This window comes from Molothrus ater, chromosome 5 (genome assembly GCF_012460135.2).
Source record: "Molothrus ater isolate BHLD 08-10-18 breed brown headed cowbird chromosome 5, BPBGC_Mater_1.1, whole genome shotgun sequence".
Taxonomy (NCBI): Eukaryota; Metazoa; Chordata; class Aves; order Passeriformes; family Icteridae; genus Molothrus; species Molothrus ater.
The window spans coordinates 70,417,645-70,442,836 of NC_050482.2; the positions used below are offsets into that span (position 1 = coordinate 70,417,645).

Genomic DNA, 25,192 nt, shown 5'->3' on the forward strand with positions numbered 1-25,192 from the left:
AAAAAAGAAGACTTTAAGCAGTTCAAGTGACTCCTCATAATAATTCATGAAGAGGACATTATTACCTGTTCCTATGAGATAATATGAATGTATTGAATGAACATTTGACATAATGCAAAAATCCTATCGCAGGTGGAAAACACACAGAATTGTTTTAATGCAAAAATTATTTGTTCCTTCACTGCTTTGATGATCCTTTTAAAATGTTCTGTAGCAAATAACACAAATAGGAACAAAGCAGCTGGTACAATGGACCTGATATTTGCACTACGCATGTTTTTTGGTGGGGTTACTTCTGAAGAGCTTGGGCCTGGCTCCATAGTCTCAAAACCAATTAATGGGTGGAATATATATGACGTGCTCCCAGAGTGCATCATCTGTTTAAACTGACAGGAATCCCATCTGTGCTAGCTAAGATTGCTCTGCATCATGAACCAATATGCAGCAAGTAGGAGCAACTGGAAACCCTGTCTAGAAAAACCCCAAACAAAAAAAAAAAAAACTTGAAACAGCAAAACACAACATGCAGTCCTGCTTGGAACTAGTGTTAATGTAGATGAAGACATGATTTTATATTAATATACACAGGAAATCTGTTTTACCTTTAACAACAGAAATCAAACTTCACAGTGTTCGTATTACCCTTTGCACATCATTGCTTTTTTTAAACAGGGTAAGTATTTTCTTGGTATGGTTTTGATATGTAGTTCACAATTTGCTTTTTATGATCAGAACATCATCCAGAAACAGCCCCAGATTTGGTGCTCTATGATGCTTGTCATATTTCAATACACTGAATCAAGTTGTGCAGAGGATGCTACAAGAGCAGCAACCCTGAGGCCCCTGGAAATCTGAACCACAGATAACCCAGGACCTCTCAGTCCTCAGGTGATTCCTGGGCCACACTTTCAGAATATGTGGGTTTAAAAGTGCAACTGAAATTAGGCAGACATTGAACAGTCAGCTTCAAATAGCAGCTTCCACATGATGAACCAAATTACATGATTGCACATAATGAGACTACTGCTAAATTTACCAAGCTTTATAGGCGACTAAGCAGGAAAATCTGATGTAACAACAGCAACAAGCAAATGAGAATACTTTATATTTTATCATATTAGGAAAATTACTTTTGCAACACAAGTGAAGGGCAATGTTATTATGGGTTCATATCTTCAAACATCAGCACTGTGTTTTCATTAATTTAATTTGACCTTAGAACAAGTTAAAAAACATATGGAACAGTAGTCTTAGTTTACCTGCTGGTTTCTTTGTGTTGCAAGATTTAAGGTGATTAAGCAAATGTGAGATTTTGTGTCATATTCTCTGAGATGCAAACCTCTACTAAAACTGTTCAGAGGGTTCATAGCTGCTTGGGGCCTCCCAGGGCACTGCTTTATGGTGCATTGATGCACAGTTTTTCTTTTTAATCAGGTGCAGTTATAGCCCTAACACTTCTTGAGAAATGGCAATGATCATAAACCAAAAGCTATGCCTAGCAGCATGGGCTGAGCAACATCTTTCTGCAAACAACCCTGAATTTCTACCCAGTGTTTCATTTTAGCTTTGCTGAATTCAAGAGCAGAACTGTCAATAACATCCTTTGTAGTGTTGTTTTATGAAACAGTATAAATTTAATGCATGTATGAAGAGAGATTAAAACTGAGAGTTTCTTTGGAAAGAAGCCTAAATGAGCTTGTAGGGAAACCATCTGAGCAGTACATAATCTTGATGCATGGTTTTCTTGGGGAAGTAAAGGCATCTGAAGTTTAACACTGTGTACATTAAACTTTTTCTTTAGTCCTTTCATTAAGCACCAAAAGCCTTTTAATATTGACTCCAAATCAAAGCAGAACAGCAAAACCTGAGCCTGAGGAACAACCTGAGCAAAGGAATTCCTCCGTGTGATTCCTGCACCTGAAATGGATTCAAATATTCCTAGAACCACGAGGTTAAGTCCCCTTCAGACCAGAATATTCCATACTCAAATCATCTTGCAAAGCACCAATGCTGCCATGGTTGTGCCAGTAAGTCTCAGGGGTAAATAACCTCATATAGCAAATAACTTATATAGTAAATAACTTATATAACTTCATATAGCAAATGGAAGGTAGGAAATAGCCCAGCTCCAAAAAAGATGAGCCATTCCATAATACACAGAGCAATACTATTTTTGACCCCAAATCTCTGTATCACAAACAGTTAACTGAAGTCAGTCCCACAACCAAGAACAGAGCTAAAGACTTTCCAAATATTCCTATACAGCACCTTCCATAAGCACCACCATTCAAGACATAATTGATTTATAGACTAAAAGCAAAAGCTTTTTAAAACCAAAATGAGCACTGACTATGATTTGAAGGCAGTTGAGGAAAACTGCACATCTTGTCTGTTATCCCGCCTCTTATTAATATTCCTAGTGGGACTTTTAAATTGTAATTTTTTATTTTTTGTTCTTTGCTTCCTGGTTCTATTAGCTATATTGCAACCATAAGGTTTAATGTATTTCCCCATTCAAATGGGAAGATTTTAAAATGGATAAGGGCACATTTATCACCAATTTTACTTAAAATGAGTTACTTAATTGCATTTTATGCCATTTAAAATGCATCTCAAAGTGTATGAATTTTATGTCATTTCAAAAAATACCATATGCAAAAAGCACTCAGTGCTTCCTATCTCAATGATTCACCTCACTCATTTGAATCTAAAGAGATTTAATAGATCACACTTTTATCAGCCTTGTTGCCTTCCTCTCAGCTCTTTCCAATTGTCTGTGTTCTTAAAGTGGGCCACTCACAATGAATGCAACAAAAAAATCTATGCCTTAGATATTCCAAATCTGAACTGAATTGCACACAGCCTGGGAAATCCTATTGAAAGCAGGCCTGTATCCCAAAGCTCTGGAGTGCTGCCATTGGCCATGAGATGATCAATGTGCTTGGATTTGAGGACACTGCTTTCATTCCACATCAGCACTCCGGGCTGGGCATGGACTGTCTAGGCTTTCTTCTCACATGCAGGTCACAGCTGCACTCAATCCATCACTGCCTAAATTTACAGAAATATCTCACAAGTCCAAGAAAGATGGAACAAGACTATTTACAAGGGCATGACAGGAAAAGGGGGAATGGCTTCCAGGTGAAAGAGTAAACCTGTGAATAGGTGAGACCCCACACAAACTTTATGAACAAGGACTTTGGTCTACCGGACCAAATATAAAGAAAAAAAAACATTTTTTCCTACCGGAAAAAAAAAAAAAAGTATGCAATGATTGAATCCCTTACAACAGAGCAATCTTTCATGGACAGTATAAATTTTGGCATACAAAGTCTCACCTCTCTTCCTGGCAAAAAAAAAATCAGTCAAACTGTTGGTTTTTTCCCTCCCCTAATAGACTTCAAATTTTATTAAGCTTAATGATAATTCCTGGCTTTATTTTTCACCTACACATTTTGAAATGTTTTTTTATTCTCTGGAAACTTGATTTATAAATGACTTACAATGTGAGGGAAGAAGAGGGACTGCTCTTCTGAGAACTGAATAAATGCAGAACAGTGACATAATATGCTTATAATGTCTTTTCTGTATTGTCTTTGGGCCAATTTAATACTGTGGCTCCAAAGATACTGTCAAAAGAAATGTGAAGAATTCAGTCATACACTTCATAATTGCTGACATTGTTCTTACTTAATTACAAGTGGTTCTACTGGAAAAAAAGATGTCGGATGATTGAGTCATCCATTGTCCCAGTATATCTGCAAAGGGTTTAAGTAGGGATCCTCTCTTGTGAGGTTCTCATGGCAAAAGTACCTAAAACATTTCTGATAAATTATCAGGTCTAAAAATCTAAATTGATTTTTGCTATTTAATTAATGTATCAGTCTGAAAGTCACACTTTAGTGTAAGGCTGAGCATCTTTTGGCTGTCATTTGACCAATTTTACACCTGAAAATTTTCCAAAATTTTTAAAATTTATTTAACTTGTGGTTCTTGGCAGTGATAATATTCACTGTTAAATATTCACTATTTAACAGTGAATATTACCAACTTCCCTTTCCTGTTTTAGTCTGAATCACTGACAGATTTTAGAGCAAGGTCTGCAAGGACTTCAGAAACAATTGTGTTCCTGCAATTTTTTTCCCTCATCCTCTTTTAAAATTTATTAGACTTCACATAAATTATTTACTGTTCTATTGGTTGTCTGCAGTGAAGACAGCTGTAAAAACTGATAAAATGGAATTTCAATGTTTCTTTGCTTTTAAGTCAAATCCCAGTATCTATTCCACACACCAAAAACTGCCTAAAAAGAAGCAGGCTATAGAGTAGCCCAAGAGCTTTTTCATAAACCTGGCAGCAGACACATTTCTGCAGAAGAAACATGAAACCTTCATCCAAAACAGCTCCTGGCTTTGGAACCATTCCAAAGTAAAGCTTTGAGTGCATTTGGGGAGCTTCATATGTAGAATCATATTGCCCCACCTATCTTGTAGATGTCTACACTTGAATTAGCTGCACCACTTCCCTCTTAGTGAGGATCAAATCAATGAAGTTCAAGGGACAACATGAAAAAAAAAATATTCCTCTAGTTTTCACTTCCCAAGGAGGCATTTTTGGGCTATTAAAGCCAATAGAAGACAGCAACAATATAGTTATTGACACAGCACCCAAGCAGGGTCAGATTTGAGCCATTTTGATTTGCACAGGTATGGCATACCAAAATTAGTTAGTTTCTTTTCCCTTGGTTGCTTCAGAGATTAAAATCAGAACTGGTTAGAGAACTCTTTATCCCTCCTCTTTTCATATTTTGTCATGTTATTGCACACAAAATTGAGCCACAAAACAGATGTGACAAAATTGCCAAGCTGCATTTCACTGTTACAGGCCAAGACAAAACCTACAGTAAGAAAAAAACCCACATCCAAGTACAACTTTCACAGCAGCATATAAATTTTATGCACACTCTAAAAAGCACATATGGGATCTTCTGAAACAAAATCCTGTACCTGCCATACTGTGGCTTTCTCCTGTAACTTATCACATGTTTTGGTCATTCCTGCAGAGTGCTTTGATACATTTATAACATTTCCTACTGCATGGAAATGCCATATTCAAAAGGATATTTAAGTCTTTTTCTGTCTTTTTTTTTTCACTGAGGCTCTCTTTTGTTTCAGATTTTTTGTTGTTTTTCTCAGTTGATATAAAACAACTGCTATCAGTTTATTTAAATAACTGTCCTGAATTTTCTTTTCCTGCATAAATCTTTCCATTTCATTTTATTTACTAAAGAGAAAGGAGACATGGATACACCAAACTAGTTCTTTCCAGTGCCTCACTGCAGCTGTATGCAGAAGGCATACTAATTTTCACAGACTATGAAAAGTGGGGTTTTTTTTCCACAAAACCTCCTGTTCTTATGAGTCTCCATTTTCAGAGAACAGACAGGGAGTGCACAGCGATATCCAAAAGCTATTTTGTGGAAACTCTGTACTTTTCAGTGAGGTTTTAACTTGCCTTCCTCTGGAAATTAGGTTTACACAATTACATGTCCCATCCTCAGCCCCAACAAATCTTGAGCCTGTTGGACCATTTCATCCTGCTTTAGCTGAGTGCCAGCCTGCTCTGAGTTAATACATTCCAAGCAATTTAGAGAAAATTGCTGGCAAGGTACAGGAGAGAGACTGTTTTGGGTCCATCACGAAAGGGAAGTGAAGGAATAACTCAATTCTCATCGTTACAAGATGCAGAGGCCTGGCAGGCAGTATTATACGTTAGGTTTGAACAAAACCTAATATACTTTCTTTGCCCAGCCAGAAAAAGTTATGGATGTTAAAGGAACTTGAAGGCAAACTCGCAGGTGTGGGGAGGAGAAGGGAGGTAAGAAGGGGAATAAGTGGCATAGGGGAAACCTAAGAGTCCTTTGAAGAGTTTTAGGGAAGTGGTAGAAGGGATCTGGAGGGTTCACTTTTGTTCATGAGGTGTAAAATACAAAGGCAGGGTGTGTAAAGAACACACAAAAAGTGTGTGAATTATAGAGAAATGGGACAGACATAAAAAATCAAAACTCTGTGTTATCAGTGGAAGGACATCAGCAGAATGTTCACTTTGGGAGTTGCATTGTGAAGAGCAACTGTAGTTCTGCCAAACACTTATCTGATGCAGATTAGGGAATTAAGAATAGAACTAACATAGCTTGGAAATTATACATGCGGAGAATTGTTTTTAATCAGACTATTCCCATGTGAAAAATGGAGGGGTTTTTAAGTGAAGATGCAAATGAAGTGACCAAGAGGGCAGATCTAACCACTTCCTGCATATTTTTCATTCTTCCAGGAAAGGGCTCAAACCCAGGCCTATGCACCAAAAGTCATATGTTTTGCATACTAATGTTTAGAATGACTTCTCATTAAAGTATACTCTGAGTAAACAATCAGTGTAGTGATTTTGAAAGACTTCAGCCCTGTCTATGATCTAACAAATTGATATTCTTTCAAAGATAAGTGTGGAGATTTACAGGCCAGAAAGAAAACTAGTAAATTGCAGTATGATAAGACTGGGAGATTAATTCAATTTTAAATTAAGGACCTCTGGCTAGTGCTTCCTCTAAGCATGAAACAAACTTACTAGTTTTTAATGGCAATATGGAGTGTAGATAGCATACAGAGAGTGCAGCACACCAGTCAATAATCCAGAAATTACACTAAGTGTGGATGAACCACAAGGACAGAACATAATCAAACCAATTTCACACAGTGTGGTAATGAGAAGATACTTAGATAGTCCAGCCCAAGTCCAAATCTGTACTGCAAATAAGCATTTATAAGGTCACAGAAACAAGTAAAATTTATACTAAATAGTAATTTTTTTAGTCCTTGTGGAGTTATGTAAAAATCTACCCCAATATACCAGTCAGGATGGAGAAGGTAACTTGTCACAGAAGATATATGGGGAGCTGAGAAAGGAAACAAGTGGGAAAGGCAGCCTGGAACAAGGGTGACATAAGCTCCAGGGCCCTGCAGGCAGACTGAAAGCTGTGCCTGTCCTTGGATGAGTGTATATTTTAACAGAACAAGGTGAATCCAAACCTTTCACCTCAAAACCAGGAGCCTACAGCAAAGTGCCCTGCTCACCCCACAGCCTCCCTCAGGTGCCCTTGGCCAAAACTCAAAGACAGGATATATTTGTGGATACAAAAAAACCCCAACTATTCTGCTCTATTTTACCTAGGGCTGAAGAAGATGTAGCAGGCAACATAGAAAAATATTCTGTAATGAGAATCTTTCAAACTGAAGAACAAACAGATGAAGGTAAAATTGTCTCTAAGGCCATTAAAAAGGACAAAATGCTTACAGGTAAGAGGTTTTTCAAAGCCTGCTGGGTACAGAAGTCATGCCATGCTTATCTTTAACAAATTCGAAGTAATAACTTGCAATGAAGAGAAGCAGAAGTAATTTTTATTTTGTTGCTCAGGAAACTAATATGTATTGCAGTGGGAATTAAGATGCTAAATGTATGTTACATTTATATAAAGACTGGAGGCTCCTAGCAGCCCCCAGCTGAACCTGGGTGTGGTGCTGACCAGGAATATTTGTGTTTCCCTGTGTAACATATGTTCTGGGATTTCTGGCACTACTGTCAATGGTTGTGCTCACATCTCCTGCCCCTGTACAGCTCAGGTCACAGGAGCCACTGAAAACCCATAGACCCCTCAGAAGAAACTTCCACTGCTGAGTAATGGAAGCTTAAAAATGCTGAATTAGTGCTTTTCTTAATATCCAATTCAAAATGTTTTTTTTAAAGAAATTACTAAAATATAATAAATTAAATATCTGGGATAAGAGACAGCTATTCAACACAAAGTCATATTTACAACTACCAGGGATGAAAAACTAATGGGAGATGTGGGTTGAAGGAAAATTTTATATAACAAAAAATTAAAATAATGCCACTGGTGGGACATATGCAACCTATATAACACCAAAATACTACAGAAAGCAAGAAACCCTTGTATTTTTAAAGCCTAGAATGCAATAGTCTCTGCAAGGATACATACCCATTTGACACCCTATATTCCAGAACTCTTGAGGATTATAATTTGAAGATTTCATTCTTGATCCCTTGGGGTAAATTCTTGTAATAAATCTTGTAGTATGTGCAATAAACTGGCTAGCTGATAAACAGAAGGATAAAATCTTGGTAAGAAAACTTTTGCTATTAAAGAGGTTCTATTTCAATAAATAATAAAAATGCAGTCATTGGATCCAGCAATTTTTTTTACACAATATTATATCAATGTATTCTATTTTAACATTAATACATGGACCGCTCTGAACTATGCCTAAAATCTTATTTTGAAACCTTAATACCTTCCATGTATTTGAATCTGACAGTATTTCTGTATATAGTGCAGACTTCTTAAAAAAGTTCATGAACCAAAAATCATTCCTTCACTGGGATATTCTGTTTCTTCATCTTTTTACAAGGTAATTATATGATTTCTACACTAAAGCCCACTGTGTTCCCACGGGAAACTAAGACACAGAACAGGAAACTGCACAAAACTTTCCTCATTCTATAGTAGCTCAAAATGAAAAAGAAAATCATCTCTAGATGATCTTGGCTTGTTTGCTGTTGGGAGATTTAAAGAAAATTACTAAATGATATTGAGACCAGGGAAGAGCACACTTTTAAAAGCCACTTAAATTATTCTTATATAAGCCTCAAAGCTGTTAACTATTCATGAACATTGTTTTTCCTTCTGCTGGCTCTGTTCCCTCCTTTCTCATATGCAGGCATAGACTACACAGATGTGGGAAGCTCCAGATGACTTCTATCTACACAATTTTTAGTTATTCAGCAAAAATCTACATTTCCAGGCTCATCTCTCTGATCTGTTCCATTCTCCTCTCATCTTATCATTTTTTTGTTTGTTTAGGGGTTTTGTTTGGTTGATTTTGGTTGGGTTTGTTGTTTGGGGGTGGTTTTTATGAGGAGGGGTGAGTTTTATAGAACTACTTTTATATTCCCTAGAGTACCAGAGGAACAGAGAGGACTCTCTCTGTGGATGGCTGGAAAATCCTACTTTTTGATGCATCATTCACCTCACCAGGCACTGAAGCACCTCCACAAAGTGGGTGGGTGGCAGCAGGGCTGTCCCCGAGTGAATGGGCATGTGGCAGGCGTCATTGTCATTGTCACAGTCGGTGATCTCTGCTCTCCACACTCCCAGAGCCCTGGGCAGGCAGCTGCAGTTAGAACAGCAGAGGCTGCACTGTGCTGCCTCCACCAAACGGAGATGCTCCAAGCCAGAATGAGTTTGGAATATCCAGCCTGGCTGGGATGAAAGGTGTGCTCCAGTGGAGCAAACTGCCTGCTCTGGGCTTTATCCAGCCCTTTAATGAGAGCTCTTATCTGCAGCTCTCACCAAAGCCAGGGCACTGCCAAGCCAACTCCACTTTCTCAGCCCAGATTTTGGGAAGGGGGGAAGGGGAGGAGTGAAATTTATTCCACACTTTTTCAAGTACTGGCTGAAACTCCTAAATTATTTGATGCAGAAAACAATGAATCAAAAGGCAGACATTCATTTTGTAGACTGTGTTAATATTTGTTCTTATTAAAATACACAGAATTAAAACAAAGTTGAATTTCAATTTTCCCCACAAAACCAACAGAAATTTTAAAAAATGCTGTGCAAAGGACATTCCTTAAACAGTATTATACAAAGAACCAAATAAAATTAGACAGCAGTTGTTTCATAAAATTTTAACCCTTCCAATGCTTAAGCAGTGAACCATAGCAACAATGTAACTTTAAACTAATTAACTGAAAAGAAATTACCTGAAACTCTTGCAAGTCTTCGTGCTTGAGACTCTCCAATGGAATTATTTTCCCAGCACTTCTGAAACTGCATGGAATGCTCAAAGCCTACAAACTTCTGAGATTTGGTATAAATCACAAGATCTGACAATGCAAGGGCAATCTTTATCTTCCTCTCCTAATAACCATCAGATGAATAATGGAACAAAAAAAAGTCACAATAATGCATATTTCACTATTATTACTATTAATAATTCACAGAAACAATGATTTTGGATGCATAAAGCAGGACAAAATATGCCACAGTTAATGAATTTAATAAATATGATCTTTAATAGTGAGATTTGATCTACTGAGAGAAAATTGAGGTTATTCTGTTCATGTTCATCGTAGTAATCATAGGGTGAGTGGAGAGATGCTTCCTAGCAGAATATTCTTCTGCATAGCTTTACAGTTTTCCTGCTTCTAAGACTGGTTTGCAATAACATAATTTTTCTTGGCTTTTAACATTACTCCTTAAAAATATACCTCCAACTTTCTATTTGTAAATATATGAAGTACTAGAAAAGACCAACAGCATAAACTCATCTATAAAATGTAGAATAACAGGAAAATATTACACTGTGCCAAGCAAATTAGTCAAAGGCATATTATTCCTCTAATCATTGCTCTGAAGTCAGGAAAACTCTTCTTGATTAAGGTTGAAAATTCTCTCACCAAAATCTTAATTTAGTCTTGCTCCATTACCAAAAGAAGCAGAAATGACTGACATTTTACCAGGGTCTTCTCTCTTACAGTGAGGCACTACATGACCATTTCATTTTCCACAGCACAACTTGTGAGCTAATTGGGGGCAGTAGCCAGCAGAGAGCTGCTGATGCTAATCATGTTTACATTCCATTAAAGCTTCTGAAAAAGCTGACAAAATAACAGAGATTGCCTCCTCATAGCTCTTAAACTATGCAAAGTTCAAGAACATTAATTATTCTGGAGCTGTGTCCCACGAGGAGCAATAGGGGTCTCCTGCCATGGAAATCCTGAAAAATGCAACTCTCTGGAGGCAGGCAAAGCCAGCAGCATCACTGGGGCATCTTCTGCAGATTCAAATGTTCTCCCACCCTCCCAAAAGTGGGATAGCAAGGCAAATACTCCCACAGAGTGGGACCCTGGAAACCACTTTCTCTTCTGCCTGTGAAACATGAGCAGATACTTTTTGTTGCGGCTGTTTAAGAGTATGTGGAATACATTCTCATCTGTACATGGCCCTACCAATAAACTTGAAACCTGTAGCCTAGAAAGTTGGCATTTGTTGTTCAAAGAAGACTCCATCCTTCCTCAGAATTTTTCCTTGCTGTCTCTCCATGTCAGATTGAATGAGAAAGAAGCAAAAACTTTCACCATTAAATTATACAAAAAGAAGAGACACTGCCTCTCAACAAGAACACTGAGCTCTGAGGAGCACTGCCAGTTTAGCCTCATTCAGGTAATCAGAGCATGATGTGCAAGAGTGACTGGATACTTCATGTGCTGCTTGACATCTTAAAAAAGTTGAACAAAGCAGTTTCAAACCTGAGAAAGCAACAGATTTTCAATGGTAGAGAATTATACTTGGTTAAAAAAAATAAGTTCAATTTGACTTTCAGACAGGAGATTAGACCAAATTTTTACACTTCTTTCAGAAACAGTGCTTAATGTTAAGTCTCTACATGATAAATGTTAAAATGCCTTTTCAATTCCAGGTGCTGAAAAATGTTTCAGCACAACCAGGAATGTGCACCTAATTTAATGCAAAAATCATAGAACAGAAGAAAATAGGGGAATCTATCTGTCTTAAAAATAGACTGGTACACTTGGGGAAGAAAGAGTTAACTCTGCCTGTTGTCATCAGGAACTGCTATAAATGTTCTCTATACATAGCTCCAGGGGCCCATGACACCAACAAAACACTTGGGTAACTTCATCTTAAATCTACTGTGGTACTGAGCACCTGGGACAAGCACAGAAAGAGGAAAATGGAGTTGAAGTTCAAGATGGGAGCACAGGGAGGGGCTGCTTTTTAGCTGGATACTAAAATGTGGTCCAGTTTGACTTTTCTTATAAAAATAGGAAAACTCTGAAACCTTCAGCTAAAACATGCAATTTCCAAATGGGCTGATCTTAGTAATTTTAAAGTTTCCCTTTTAAATTTAGTCTCTATTTTAAGATAATATAGTCCTTCTTAAAAAAAAAAAAATCTATGTGTTCTCTATATTCAATTGAAGCAAAAGCTACCTTGATTTTTCTTTTAGGTGGAGGTGAAGATCTACGATCTCCTTTTCTTTTGGAAGGAGTCCTGGATCTAACAGGTGACATGTCTTCTGGGTAATCATCGTCAGAGGGAACGTCAGAGTCAGACACTTCCTCTGCCTCACCAGCATAGTCCTCCTCCATCCTGAGCATGCCTTGCTCAAGTGTTCCAACTTTCTTATTTTTTATCAGAACTTTGTGTTTTAATGCCTGTAGAAAAGAGGTTTAACAATAGTAACTAGAATTATGTAGGTTTTTCATCTCTTGGTATTATTTAACTCATCTTCAAAGTTGTTTATTTTTTACTATGCCTAAATGTCCTTAAATATATATATATATATGTACTTAAAGACGTGTCTGATGTTAATTTGGAATGTTTTCATCTATCATTGAGGCTGCAGGAAATTTATCATTTGATTTTTTGTGCATATCTGTCTTGAGTACCAAATTAAAAGTTTTGTTTATAACTTGTGTTCTTTACAGTAGATCCTTATGCTGATCTTACCTGGTCAGGGAAACAACAGTTTGGTGATTTTGCCTAAGCAGTTTCTCCATTTATAGACACATATCAACCTCCATAATATATAATGTAAAGGGGGAAAAGCATCTCTGAATTATATTGATTCTAATAACATGGCTTTCATCTATCCAACAGAATTGAGTATATATTTCACTTCAATTTACAAAATAATATTAATAGTAAATCTGCTATTATGTAGCAGACTCAACTCTACATCTGGACACAGGAGCTGCCAGTGAGTAACAGGACTTACTATGGCTCTTGAATAAAGTGATCCTCAAAAATATTCCTTAAATTTCCTGTGCTCTAGTGAAAAGGGAGATTACACTGCTGGGAGTGTGGCAGGAAGAGGAAACAAATAATTTCACAATAAATGAAATGTAACTGAAATGCTGAGGTTTAAGGTATCCACTAAGTAAATATGAAAGGTGTGGATGATGAAACTCATAAACCCAAAGTTCTATAATGGAAACCAGAGCCATAGGCAAGGACAGAGACATTCCATTCATTTCCATTGTTGCTCCATTGCTCATAATCCCTTTATCACTTCAGATCTCTGGCTGGTAGTTTGCCAGGGTGCCAGTGAAATGAGACATTCCATGCCCAATATCTATCAGTGCCATGCTGCTGGGAGGTTTGATCAGTCTCTCTGCACTGGTGACTCAGAATAAGGATGCCCTTTAACATTTCCTTCATTTCTTATTGATGCACTCTTTTTTTTTTTTCCTTGTGATATTTTTAATATTATTAATGCAACCCATATTTTTTAAGAGTTCTGAATTTTCCTTTGTATGTTCACATTTCCCAATATTTAAAAGAAATTCTATCCATTTTCAATTTTGTATTTTGTTATTCCCAGGAAGACTTAATTCTACAAATTAAAAAAACCCCAAACCTAGTATACAGGGGAATAAAACACTTTCTATGGTTACATTATTGCCTCCTGTATGCAAATTTCTTTAAATAAAAAAGACCATAGAATGAGTGTGTGTAATTATAAAAAAATGGGTCATGATGTTTTAAGTCAGTCTCTAAAATTCTGTTTACAAGCTGTTAACAAAAACATAAACACCCTGAGGTAGGAGGACTTTTTTAAGGTTTTTTTGGGTTTTTTTCTACAAAGATAACATTTTTAAATCATGGCTTATTTTAGAAACAGTCATAAAAAATACTCCAGTGATATGAAAATTTACTATTTTTTGACCATAAGCAAATTGCAATAACAGTTACCCCAAATTATCGAAAGTGAAACATAGAGCGAAAAAATGACATACCAAGGATTTTGTCTGAACTTCAAACATCTTCAAAAAAACTTACAATAAATGTATGGTTACAAAATCAGTGACTGTGAAATCTGAGTTCTTTAATTGGTAATCAGCACTGCTAAGCATGTGACACAATTTTCTGTACAAGTCCAGGTCTTCCAAGAGAGCAGAAAACTCTTTAAATGAGCTGAAACTCTGAGCATTCACTAAAAGTTCTCCTTTCTAGTTTTATTAAGGCACAATATGTTAAAATACATTTGCTGTTTACTTCTATATAAACTGTAAGCATACTAAAAAATTTAAATATGTAAAATATAATAAGTCTTCCCTAGAGCATAGTGGACTTCAAGGCTGGCATAAGCAAAAGCCAGCCTCAAAGTACAATCAACTGGAACAAATATTTTCATAATTAAATGAACAAAACTCTTTTTTTTTTTTTTTTGTACATTCTTGTTAATGTGATGTACAACACAAATCAGCTGAAGCATTGTGAAGTTTCCAAGACAAAAATCACAAGCACTTTGGATCAAGCAAACCCACCTATTGATCACTGTGGTTATGTAATGCAAAACTTCAGTCGCCAAAAATGTAAGGAATAAACCCTGGATTTGAGATATAACTATTTAAAAAAGAATAGCTTCTCCTGTTTAAATTTAGCTTGTTGTTCTCCCTTGTCTTCTCCTGACCATCTGTAGAGTTAGTTCCTCTTAGTTAGAGGAATATCAAATCCTGAAAATCTTGCTAAATAACAAGGTTAAAAATCTCTTCTGACTTTTGCATAATATTCTATTTCAAGAATTGTGTTGCTGCCTTAAATTCTGATATAGGGTGAAGATGCAGCACCTCCTGTGAAGTCTAACACAGGGAAAGGTTTTGAGACAATGACAAGATCTATTAAGTACAACTGTTAAAAAACCTGACACCAGCTATCTTTAACAATTCAAGAGAATCACACTTAGTGAAGTGGGACTGGATGTCTTTGTGGCAGCCTTAAAAATCACAATTATCAAGATACTTTAAATCAATACTACCAGCAATGTCTGAGCTCTGGGCAAATAGATATTAATTATATCAGGAGCACCATTTTAGCTAGCTCATAGTAAGTTTTCATACAATACATTTACCCAGTGAAAAGCACCCTACCCTGAAAATTCCACTTCTGTATTGTGCTCTGTAGTAAACCTCAGGCAAGTCTAGTCCAAGGCTAAACAGCTGTGCTACAGCTGAGATGATATTCTACACAGGCAGCTAAATCTCTGGATGAACTGGAAAGAAATCCAACGGATGATTGTGGAGAAAGATGCTTGCAGGTTGGCCAGGATATTAAACCAGTGTGCTCAGAGTCCTCATGGCAGATTCCTTAGCAAAGCTCAGTGTTCCAGGAAGATACCTTGCCAACAAACAACCTGATTTTTAGACACCAAATAAGCCATCAACCTGCCTGGGTGATGATATAAAATATGGCAATGTCTTGCTTTTAGTTCCCTCCTGAAGTTGCTTTACACTACAGGGAAGCTATTAACAACAGAAAATGGCTGTCACATGTTTACCACATTTCTGGGAAAACCATGTTCCCTCAAGAAGAGTGCAATGCCTAAAAATAGTGAAGGAATTAGATGAGCCTTCTGTAAGTACTCAGTACAGCCTAGAGATTCCAGAAATTTTATGAGAAACAATACTGGTTTGTTTTGTTTTGTTTTTTGAGGTCATCACCATGACATACCATATTCTCATATCTTTTTTCTTCTTTTTGTAAAGAATAGATACCATAGACTGATTGAAAGGCAAAAGAAATGTTTTGACTTGCTAAGAAGCAAAGACATTTCTGATGCAAAGATGGTCAAGATGTTTGCATATTTTTAATTGCCAAAATAAATAGGAATTCCTCTCATAACTGAAGCAACAGAATTAGATATGCTAAAGCAGGCTTAATCTTGAATTTCTCCATGAAAACACTCACTGTGTAGAGAAAGATCCTTTGTATACTGAGTAGATAAAGGTGAAGAAAAGTGGGAAGAATGAGTCCTGGTTTATGGGGTTAGCTGGTTTTCCCCATAATAGCAGAATTTAAAATGTCCATAGCCCATAAAGTTGTACTGGAGACCTTCTATTGATCTTTCTCAAGGAGATCATTAAATAGATAATTTTATTTGGACACCACAGGTTTAACAACCATAGGAAGCCTTGGCAATCCTGGCCAGAAATGCTTGTGAATCACCACAATACAGTAATTGATCTTGCAGCTGTGTGGTAAACATTAAAGACAACTTGTAAAATCACAGTAGCTGCCACTTCCCATTCAGTTAATCACACATCAGTTCCAACTCTGTGACAGGAAACCTGCAAATAATAAAAGTTCCCTAACTATCTGATATATATATCCTGTCAGTAGTGTAAGGCAGTTCAATGCACCACAATGCAAAATAATTGAAGAACAAATCTTCATCAAAGCAATGTGTTTACATTTTTTTCTGTGTTACATTGGATGCCTACATGTTTCCTTCAATTGCTGTCAAATTTCTTAGAGAGGAAGGACACAGCAGGGTAAGTAAAACCTTATCTCTTCTAACATATATTTTAACACAAATTTTTGATATTTTCTAAGTTCATCTATGAATTGCTGCTAAAGACACTTCATTCCTTCACTTTATATCAGCACATCACCAGGAGTGCTGGTGCAAGCAGCAGGGATGTCTGGCACCAGTCAGTGACGCCACATCTAATTTAGTGCAGGAACTGACTCAAAGGACCTGATATTCCAGTGAACGTTAGAGGAGGTTCATGAAGTCTCTTTAGAAGCACCATGATGGCCAAGACTGGGGACAGAGAATTTTATCAGGTCTGCTGCTTTGGGTGGCAAAACATCTGCTCTGCAAAGAGGTAGGATAGATAGGTGAAGCTTAAGGGCAGCCTCAGTTTCTCATGAGATAAGGTATGTGTGAAAGAAAGAAACAGAGCAAAAGTCTTCTCTTTCCTCCATATGTAGAGGAAGAATTGTGTGTTGAGATGCTACAGAATACAGGAATTGCAGGGAGTTAACAATATCAATATAGTCAGCTGGAAGTGTCAATATATGACTGAGGGCAAAGAATTAAAAAAACCTTTCTTCCTGAAATTTTCTGGGGTTTGTTTTTCAGATGAAGCAAGTGTTGGGAAAAGCAGAGACAAGAAGTGTCCAGTGATCCTCCTCTTTTATTTTCTGGCCCTCCATGTCTACTTCACTTTGAATTATAATGGTAGGACGCCTCATTGGAAGGTGGTCCAAGGAACCACCTAAGAGTGGGTTTGTTCCTCATTTTAACCTCCTTCCACACACACAAAATCATCTCAGTGGACAAAGGAATAGCTCAAGATCTACTTAAAGAAGGAAGGAGAAGATTGACCATATAAGAGAAGAGAAAATAATTTCCATGGAAGCCTCCAAAACGTAAAAGGAACCTGTAACTGGGAAATGTTTCTCTGAAGTGTTGTGATAAACTGTGTGGTTTCCCACTTCATGTACACACAAGAGAACCATTTAATTCTGATCTTGAAGAACACTGAGGTGGCTTTTTCGCTATTCTTGCTCATGCTCCATCTTGAAAAAAGTGGAACAGTAAATATATAGGTGACAGAGGGTTTTTTCCACACTAACTGAGAATCCTTCCCACAAAGAGCATTTTAAATTCATCATTTATGATTCTGTATCATCTCCTTTGCACAGCTTAAGCAAAGCAGTCTGAAGACAAAATTCAGAATTTGGTTTTCTAAAATCATAATAAATTTACCCAGGCCTTGAAAATGCACAAGGTCCCAAGCTTTAAAGATGTGATGTCACTAAACTCCTTTTGAACATGGACCAAAAGTTGTTTTTCAAAAGGATGCCAGCCAAAAGTCAAGCTGACTACTGAATTTACAAATTCTGTCATAGCTACATATTTCCATTGCTAGGTAAAATCCTAGTGATTTTTCTAACATGCTTGATAAGTACATTTAGGAGAAATGGAGATGATCCTAATTTATGTTCATTCTCAAGATAATAATTTATTAAATTCAAACTTTTGTAACCAGCTGAGGACAGTGGTGGTATTTAGGTAATCCTTACGCCTTGCACAGATGGAAAATGTCTTGCAATTCTTTAATATGTTGAAAGTTCAGGAGAATGAATCTCACCTGTCAGCATTTCCATACTTATAGACCCAGCAATCCATTTTCAGGCAAAAATGACTCATGAAAACTCTAAGCTATGGAAATATATAGTATGAATTCCCTATATCACAGCAACCATATGGTAAGAGACATATATCATAGACAGAAATATTTTTAAGTGATTCAGTGATTCCATGTGCACTGCTTTTGTGCTTGCTTCAGAGGGTGTATGATCTTTGGACATCTCCTACACTGAATCTAGCCATGCTTTGAGAAGCTTTAAAACAAGCCCTCCTGTTTGGTATAGTTTCTATTTTTTCCTAATTGAAAAAGCAGTTTTTAAGGCTTCAAAATTGTATTGGACACTGTGATGTAATAAAATATAATGCTACAATAAAAATAAAAGGCAGATAAATGTGAATATTAAATAAATTTATAACAACATTGTTATGGAAATAGAAGAATATGGTAATACTTTAACACATCTTCTGGAAAGAGTGCTTCAAAAATATTTTTCTTTAACAAATCCTTTGAAAATTACAACCTTTTGTGTATGTTGTTTTTCCTTATGACAGTGCTTCCTCCCCACATTTTCATTTGCATTTTTTTTAGCTACTGTAAAAAAAAAAAGTCTAAAATATAGCTATCACTAGCAACAGTGACAAGCCTAAATAAGTATTTTGTATATATGCATGTATTTGTGCTACAAGAGATTTTAAAAAAAAAATTGTCCTTGAAAGAAAATTATGTGCAAAGACTGGAACAGTGGAAATTTATTTGTTTTAGCTTGCAATAAAATTTTCAACACCCATCTAATTGCCTTTTCTGAGTTAATATCCCAGAGGTCTCAGGCCACCAGCTGAGAAGCACTGTCTTGGGGAGAAACACACTGAGAAAGAGAATGGCTTTGCAGTAGCAGAACACCAAGAAAAAGCTTCATCATCACTGTTACTGACAAAAAAAAAAAAAAAAAAAGCTGGTTCAGGTTTCCAATTCAATAACAAGTTTAAATTTCAGGAATTTCCTTCAATTCAAGCAAGAAAAAATAAATCAGCAGATAACAGATACACCAACATGTGCATCTTTCCATGGGGCTTTTTTCTGCTGTTTAAATTTTTTTGTTACTAACTGAAGTCTATTTCTGACACCAGATGTGATCCATAAATTCAGTTCCAGAGGATTAAAAACAAAATAATGAAGAACCCCACAATTTTTTCCATTTCTTTTATAGAGAAAAATGAAAACTTATTACCTCAGGAGAAGGCAGTTTTGTCATATCTACCTCACCACCAAGTGGTGCAGAAAGAAGTTTGTCACCTAGAACACTTTTCAAGCACATTGCCATCACTTCCTGCTGTTTAGGGCTGCAGTGGTTTTCCAAAGACAGTACAACTGGATAGGGAGATGACTGGAAACATAATTTTGGGATTTTATTATTAATAAATAAAAATAAGAATAATTGCTTTTCCAAAACACATTACAAAAGTCCCCCCGGCAATCTGTATTTACCTTCATTTTCAAAGCATTCTGGATATAGATCAGTTGTTTCAGGTTAGTAAGACAATAAAAAAGCTCACATTTTTGAAAAAGAGAAAGAACAATTGAAGAAGAAAAAAATGCACCTTCAGAAAGCTAAAGCAGAGCTGGACATAGGCAGAGGTGTAAAAAGAACTGCTTTGTTTTGGTTTTAAAAGGTAAAATCAAATTCTAAAATTAAAATTGACAACAGAAAGCAGGATTAAATGTCTTTTGCTTTAGTTTAGGACAGATTTTTTTAATTACTTTTCTAGCTGATAGTCTCCCCAAAGCTTGTTTAGAAATTACTGCTTTTGCAAAGACAAGCTATGCATTTTTTTATTTTTAATAATACCATAAACATTTCTAGGGACAGTCTGCACTTTACTCATCATAGTACTCAAGCAAGGGTAATTGAGTAAAAATATAAGGTAAAAGGTGAAAAGGGGAAATTGAGTAAAACTTAGATAATAACTCAAAAGAAACATATCCATTTAAACATATAAATAAATCTCAGAAGTTGCCAGTAATACTGGTGGCTACCAAACCCATAGTCCAAATGAAATCTTTGCTCAGGCAGGACCTAAATTATCAATAAGGAAAACACCATTTTATTTTCTCCTGTCTTTACATTTTGTCCCATGAGCTTTTGTTAAGAGAAGCAGAGCTCAGCCTGCATGGACAGCTGGTATCAACCATTACCTCTTGTGATTTTATCATCTCATTGGCACTTGGGCTTGAGAAATGAAGTTTGCATTTGAGTTAAGCACAATATGTTGTGTATTAGCAAGAATAGGAGAGTTATATCCAATGAGTTTTGAAAAACAGTGGGATAAAATCATGGTTTTAATTTCACTTTTAAAATCAGAGATTAATTAAATTGTATATAGAAAACAGAACAGAAAAAATACAGCTTTCATTAGCACTGAGAAGGTTAATAACACATATGTGTAAAAATCCACATAAATTTATGATTTTGGATGTATACATTCACACACATAATGCTGGCCTGATTCTGAGATTTGTATTAACAGTAATACAGCACTTCCTTTGAGCAGGAGTTTTGCCAAAAGCTTATACAAAAGCCTGAGACAGTGCCAAAATCTCTCCAGATTTCAGTGCTTTTCCAGAGATAGGCAGAAAGAACCTTGCCCTGTGAGTCACTTGACCAAAAAAAATCAGTAGCTGTTAATATTTATCAGGTCAACATTCAAAATAAAAAGAGAGGAAATGGAAAACAAAATCTCAGACTCATCTATTATCTAAAATTTTTGTCTATTTCATAAATTCTCACATAGGATATAAGACAGACTGATAGCAGCAGAAGAACAAGTGACATAAAAACCTTTAAAAGATATAAAAATATAAAAAAGGAGAAAAACATCAGACCAATTCTAAAGTAGCTCTTCCATTTATATTCAATCCTTGTTTAAATGATCTCACATGAGAATTACACCTAAGAAGCTGAGTAAGATCACATGGATCCTTTGCACTAAGTTTGGTGTATATTCATTATCAGGAAAAATGATTATGATTCTTTTAAAAGTTTTTAAAATACATTAAGAATACATAGCACAATTGCTCTGTAATTAATTTTAACAATGCCCATTGCCACAGGCTCTGTTTCATATTTTTTTTACCCTGGAGAATCTATAAGAGCCGTGTCCCTGGCTTAGTCAAAGCCATCATCCCAACTTATTTCTGTAGACATATATCTATACATACCATAAATGCAAACTTGTCAATCACATGAATTACAGAACGAAATGGGATTTTGCTTGTTAAAGTGTGACCATGATACACAATAGGTTCATTGTTGTGGCCATCCCAGCAGTCAATCTCCAGGCAACGACATCCTTTTAAGAGAGCACTTCAGAAGAAAAAGAGAAATCATTTCACAGCCAAAAGAAAGATACCACACTTTTTTATACAAGTTGCTGTATTTCTGATTACAAGCACAGTGATTAATTACAGAAAAACCACCTCATTTTCATCATAAATAAAAAGAAATCCCACAGAATTTTACATTTATGAGACAGACATACTTTCTGTTGTTTATTTTAGGTGTGTTATGTAATGAACTTTATTAGAGCATTAAAGAATATGGGATTACCTGAATTGTCTTCCTTAAAAGACTAAAAACAAGGGTCATAGATTTCAATAAAGGAATTTTGGAATAAAGACAAATTTTCACTTAAAACAAAAGAATAAATATTTTAAATGGTCTTTTGTTACTCTTCCAAACTTGCTTGCAATTTTGAGAATTCCTGTGTTTAAAAATCCATTGCACTTAGAGAATCAGGTTTTACTTGGTCTTTACATAAGTCAGTTCTCTCCAGCCCACATTTCTAAGAGGGAGTGCTGAAGTTTCTCAGGCACCTTGACTTTCCTGCTTTAATTTTAATAAATTAGTGGCGTCCCTTAAATTCTTAGGTTTCTAATATTTGACTTGCAACTAACTGAAACATTCCTTATAAATCGTTTTACTTAATTACCAATCTGTCTTTTACACGCTGCTTTTCACACATTAACAATATGTCAAATATGCCTCTAGCTGATTTTAGCATTTTCCTCACACAAATAATAGATAAAGAGGAAAAGAGGGGGGGGGGGCTATACCCTCTTTGCAATTACTTTCAGCAATGCAGCATTCACATAATGGAATTTTAAATACTGTTAATAATTCAGTATTTATGTTTCAGTATTTATGTTTCTGATATTTCAGAATATATATATGTTTCGGTATATATTCAGTATTTATGTTTCTGATATTTGCAGGTCACTATAGAACATTATGAGAGCAACCAAAAAAAAGAGTTCAGATAGATGATGGTTCCAGCTGCTTTCTCTTCACTAAAGCAGTACAAATAATAGGAATTCTAGACACACCTCTTCCTAATTCTTAATATATCCTGCCCTCAGTGTTGCCTTTGTTACACAATGCATTTCTACCTTCCCTGCCATCCTGGTCCTCCTCCTCCAGGACTCACACCCTGCAGAGGGTCCTCCCCTGCTGGCTGCTTGAATGCCCACGTTTTGTTGTTTTTGTTGTTTCTAAACTGCCCACATGCACTGACCACATATGTTCCTTACACAGATATACTCCAACACACATCCTCTATATTGAACAGATTAGAGCTTGCCCAGGATTTTTACCTTTCTTTCAGGGAGTTATTTATTTTTGCACAGTGTGTTGAGATTAAAAACTGATTTAATAATGTACTCTACACCATACTATAGATTTCATTTGCTGCAAGGTTGACTTTCTGAGATGTAAGTGAAAAAAATAAATTGTTTCCAGACTATGAACAGATGGTTTGGCAAATGTATTGAAAAGTGTGCACATAAAATAAAATACTACTCTCACATTTTCAACTTGTATCTTTGATGGCTTTGTCCCTTATTGCCAAGTACGATTGTATGTGACTTAGCATTCATTTCAAAAAAGCCAAAGAATATTTAAAATATTAAAAACAACGTCTAAATACCTGCTATATCCCCATAAATCACTGGGTCCCATTAGTTGGTCAGCTATCAAGTAGGTGTTGTGAGAAGATGAAATAAAATAGTCACACAATGGCTGGGTCATGTCTTGATAGACGCTCCTGTGCTGGTATTTAAATATTGAACATTCATCTGACTTCATGTACCTTATAAATCCTTCAAATGACATCTGCCTTCTCTTCCTCACTGCACAAAAACAAAAGGAAAAACATCTCTGTAAGGAAGCCACTCTGATGGTCATATCTATGTCCTTTCTGAAATTTTTTTTAATAGCCAATTCTGAACACTGCTGAAGGTTATACAGCACAACACTTTCCCTGCAATTTTAAAGTTCATAACAAATGTATAAATAACTCAAAAATCAGATACATGTGCCTCTGGAGCTGAATTGCTGTGGTTCAAACTTCTGAGAGGAAATAAATGTGTTTTGACACTTATATTTTTCTACGGACAGCAGTAGGAAGAGTTTTCAGTAATCCTGATTAAATATAAAGTAAAATATTTGTTATTTAATTTGGAAAGTAACATGACATGCCAGACAATGAGATAAGAGAATCTTCTTTTCCCTTTTAAGAGAACCAGGATTGTTCTCTAAAATTCAGTTAGAAATTCTCAATATAATCTTGCAGAAACTATGACTCCTAGCACCAAATATCTTCTCCAGGGGTGGAAAATTTCAAATAAATATTGATCAAATCATGTTTAGAAATATTTGAAATAAAAATAGCATCTTAACAAAAGAATTTACTGCCCACACAGATGAATTGCAAATCAAGCTTATTACACTACCGCATTTAAAACAAAATTAACTAATTGAGTCCATCCCAGTGATAGTCATCCCGTTTGTTCTGCTTTTGACTGATTTAATGGCAAACAGAGCCATTACACTGCCAGCTACTGATCCCAATGTCCTGTTTCAAATGCAGTCATTTTGCAAATGATATAACCTCAAAAGACAGCTTTGCTTCAAAAGATAGTTTGAATTAGTGAGGGATTTTGCCCAGTTCTTACTCTAAAATAACTTTATTGTCATCATAGCAGGCCAGTAGTGAACAAGCAGTAAATAATCCAAGATTATTTTATGCTAACAATAACTTAAAAATCAATGTATACCAACTTGAGGACTGGAAATACCTGCAGGAAAACCCCCTTTTCTGCCCTGGTAATTCTTACTACAGCTGTAAGTATCAGAATGCACAAGTTAGAATTGCTATTATCAATCTTCAGGGTGGATTAGAGTGAAAGTTTTACACCTGAATGAGAATTTACAGAAAATAATTATTTCTCAATTACACAGGTCTTTGAACTAGAAAACTTGCAATGTTTTACAATGATAAAGAAAAACAGAAGGCCATCCAGACATCAAACATACATTCACCGCACCACTGTTATTCCTACCAGAAGTCTTTCTGAAATTATTCTTCCACACTTCCATTGATCAAGAATCCACAGACAACCCAGTAAAACCATTTCAACAGCTAAATAACGTTATTTTCAGGAAATTTTCCATAATTAGGAAACAGAAGTTTACCCTGAAACTTCCTTGCTGTCCAAAATATTTTATCAGTTTGGTATTATTCCTCTCCTCTGTTTCCACACTCTTTCACTGATGAAAACTGCTCTCACACTTGCCTCATTCCAGTGCTTTCCACAAAAACAAATCCAAGCCAGGGCATCTTTCTGTTTCAGATTTCTGATAATTTTCATTTTTCTGTTATCCATCAGTGCTGTTAATCCTTCTTAGGAAAAAACATGAAACTGCTACTCACCCTTACCATCCTAGTAGAGTTTACATATTTATTATTTGCTCCATTTTTTTTTCTAGTAACTGACAGAGTCTAGTTGCTTGGATGTTCCCTTTCTAAAATAGATATTACATTTGATCTTTTCCAGTCTTTCAATTCATCATTCATTTGCCCCCTATTTTCAAAAGTAACCTTTGACTTGTATTAGCCAAGCTTGTTACAGTCAATTTTCTAAGAAGTTGGATTTGTCAACCTGTCTTCACTGACCTGATTACATCATTTAAGAAGGTCCTACCCTGTTTTATCCGTATTTTTGACTGAGATCTTACTAATATTAATAAATAATATTAATACTATTACAGAGGAATTTCTTTGGTCTTTTAACTAAGAGATTTGCAGGATGACTTCTTGCC

At 35.9% G+C, this 25,192-nt stretch overlaps 1 protein-coding gene across 2 annotated transcripts in view; it reads right to left on the reverse strand.

Annotated features, from left to right (window-relative positions):
- PLCZ1 (phospholipase C zeta 1) overlaps positions 1-25,192 on the reverse strand; it is a 45,294-nt gene that overhangs the window by 9,984 nt on the left and 10,118 nt on the right. The window contains exons 4-9 of one of the 2 annotated variants that reach the window (XM_036400964.1): positions 23,019-23,220; positions 21,256-21,400; positions 19,268-19,423; positions 12,088-12,312; positions 9,838-9,994; positions 8,054-8,170 (exon numbers count right to left, since the gene is read on the reverse strand). In XM_036400964.1, the coding sequence (XP_036256857.1) occupies positions 8,054-8,170; positions 9,838-9,994; positions 12,088-12,312; positions 19,268-19,423; positions 21,256-21,400; positions 23,019-23,220 (1,002 nt within the window). Of the gene's footprint in view, positions 1-8,053; positions 8,171-9,837; positions 9,995-12,084; positions 12,313-19,267; positions 19,424-21,255; positions 21,401-23,018; positions 23,221-25,192 lie in introns of both variants that reach the window. The other variant, XM_036400965.1, reaches the window with a different exon arrangement.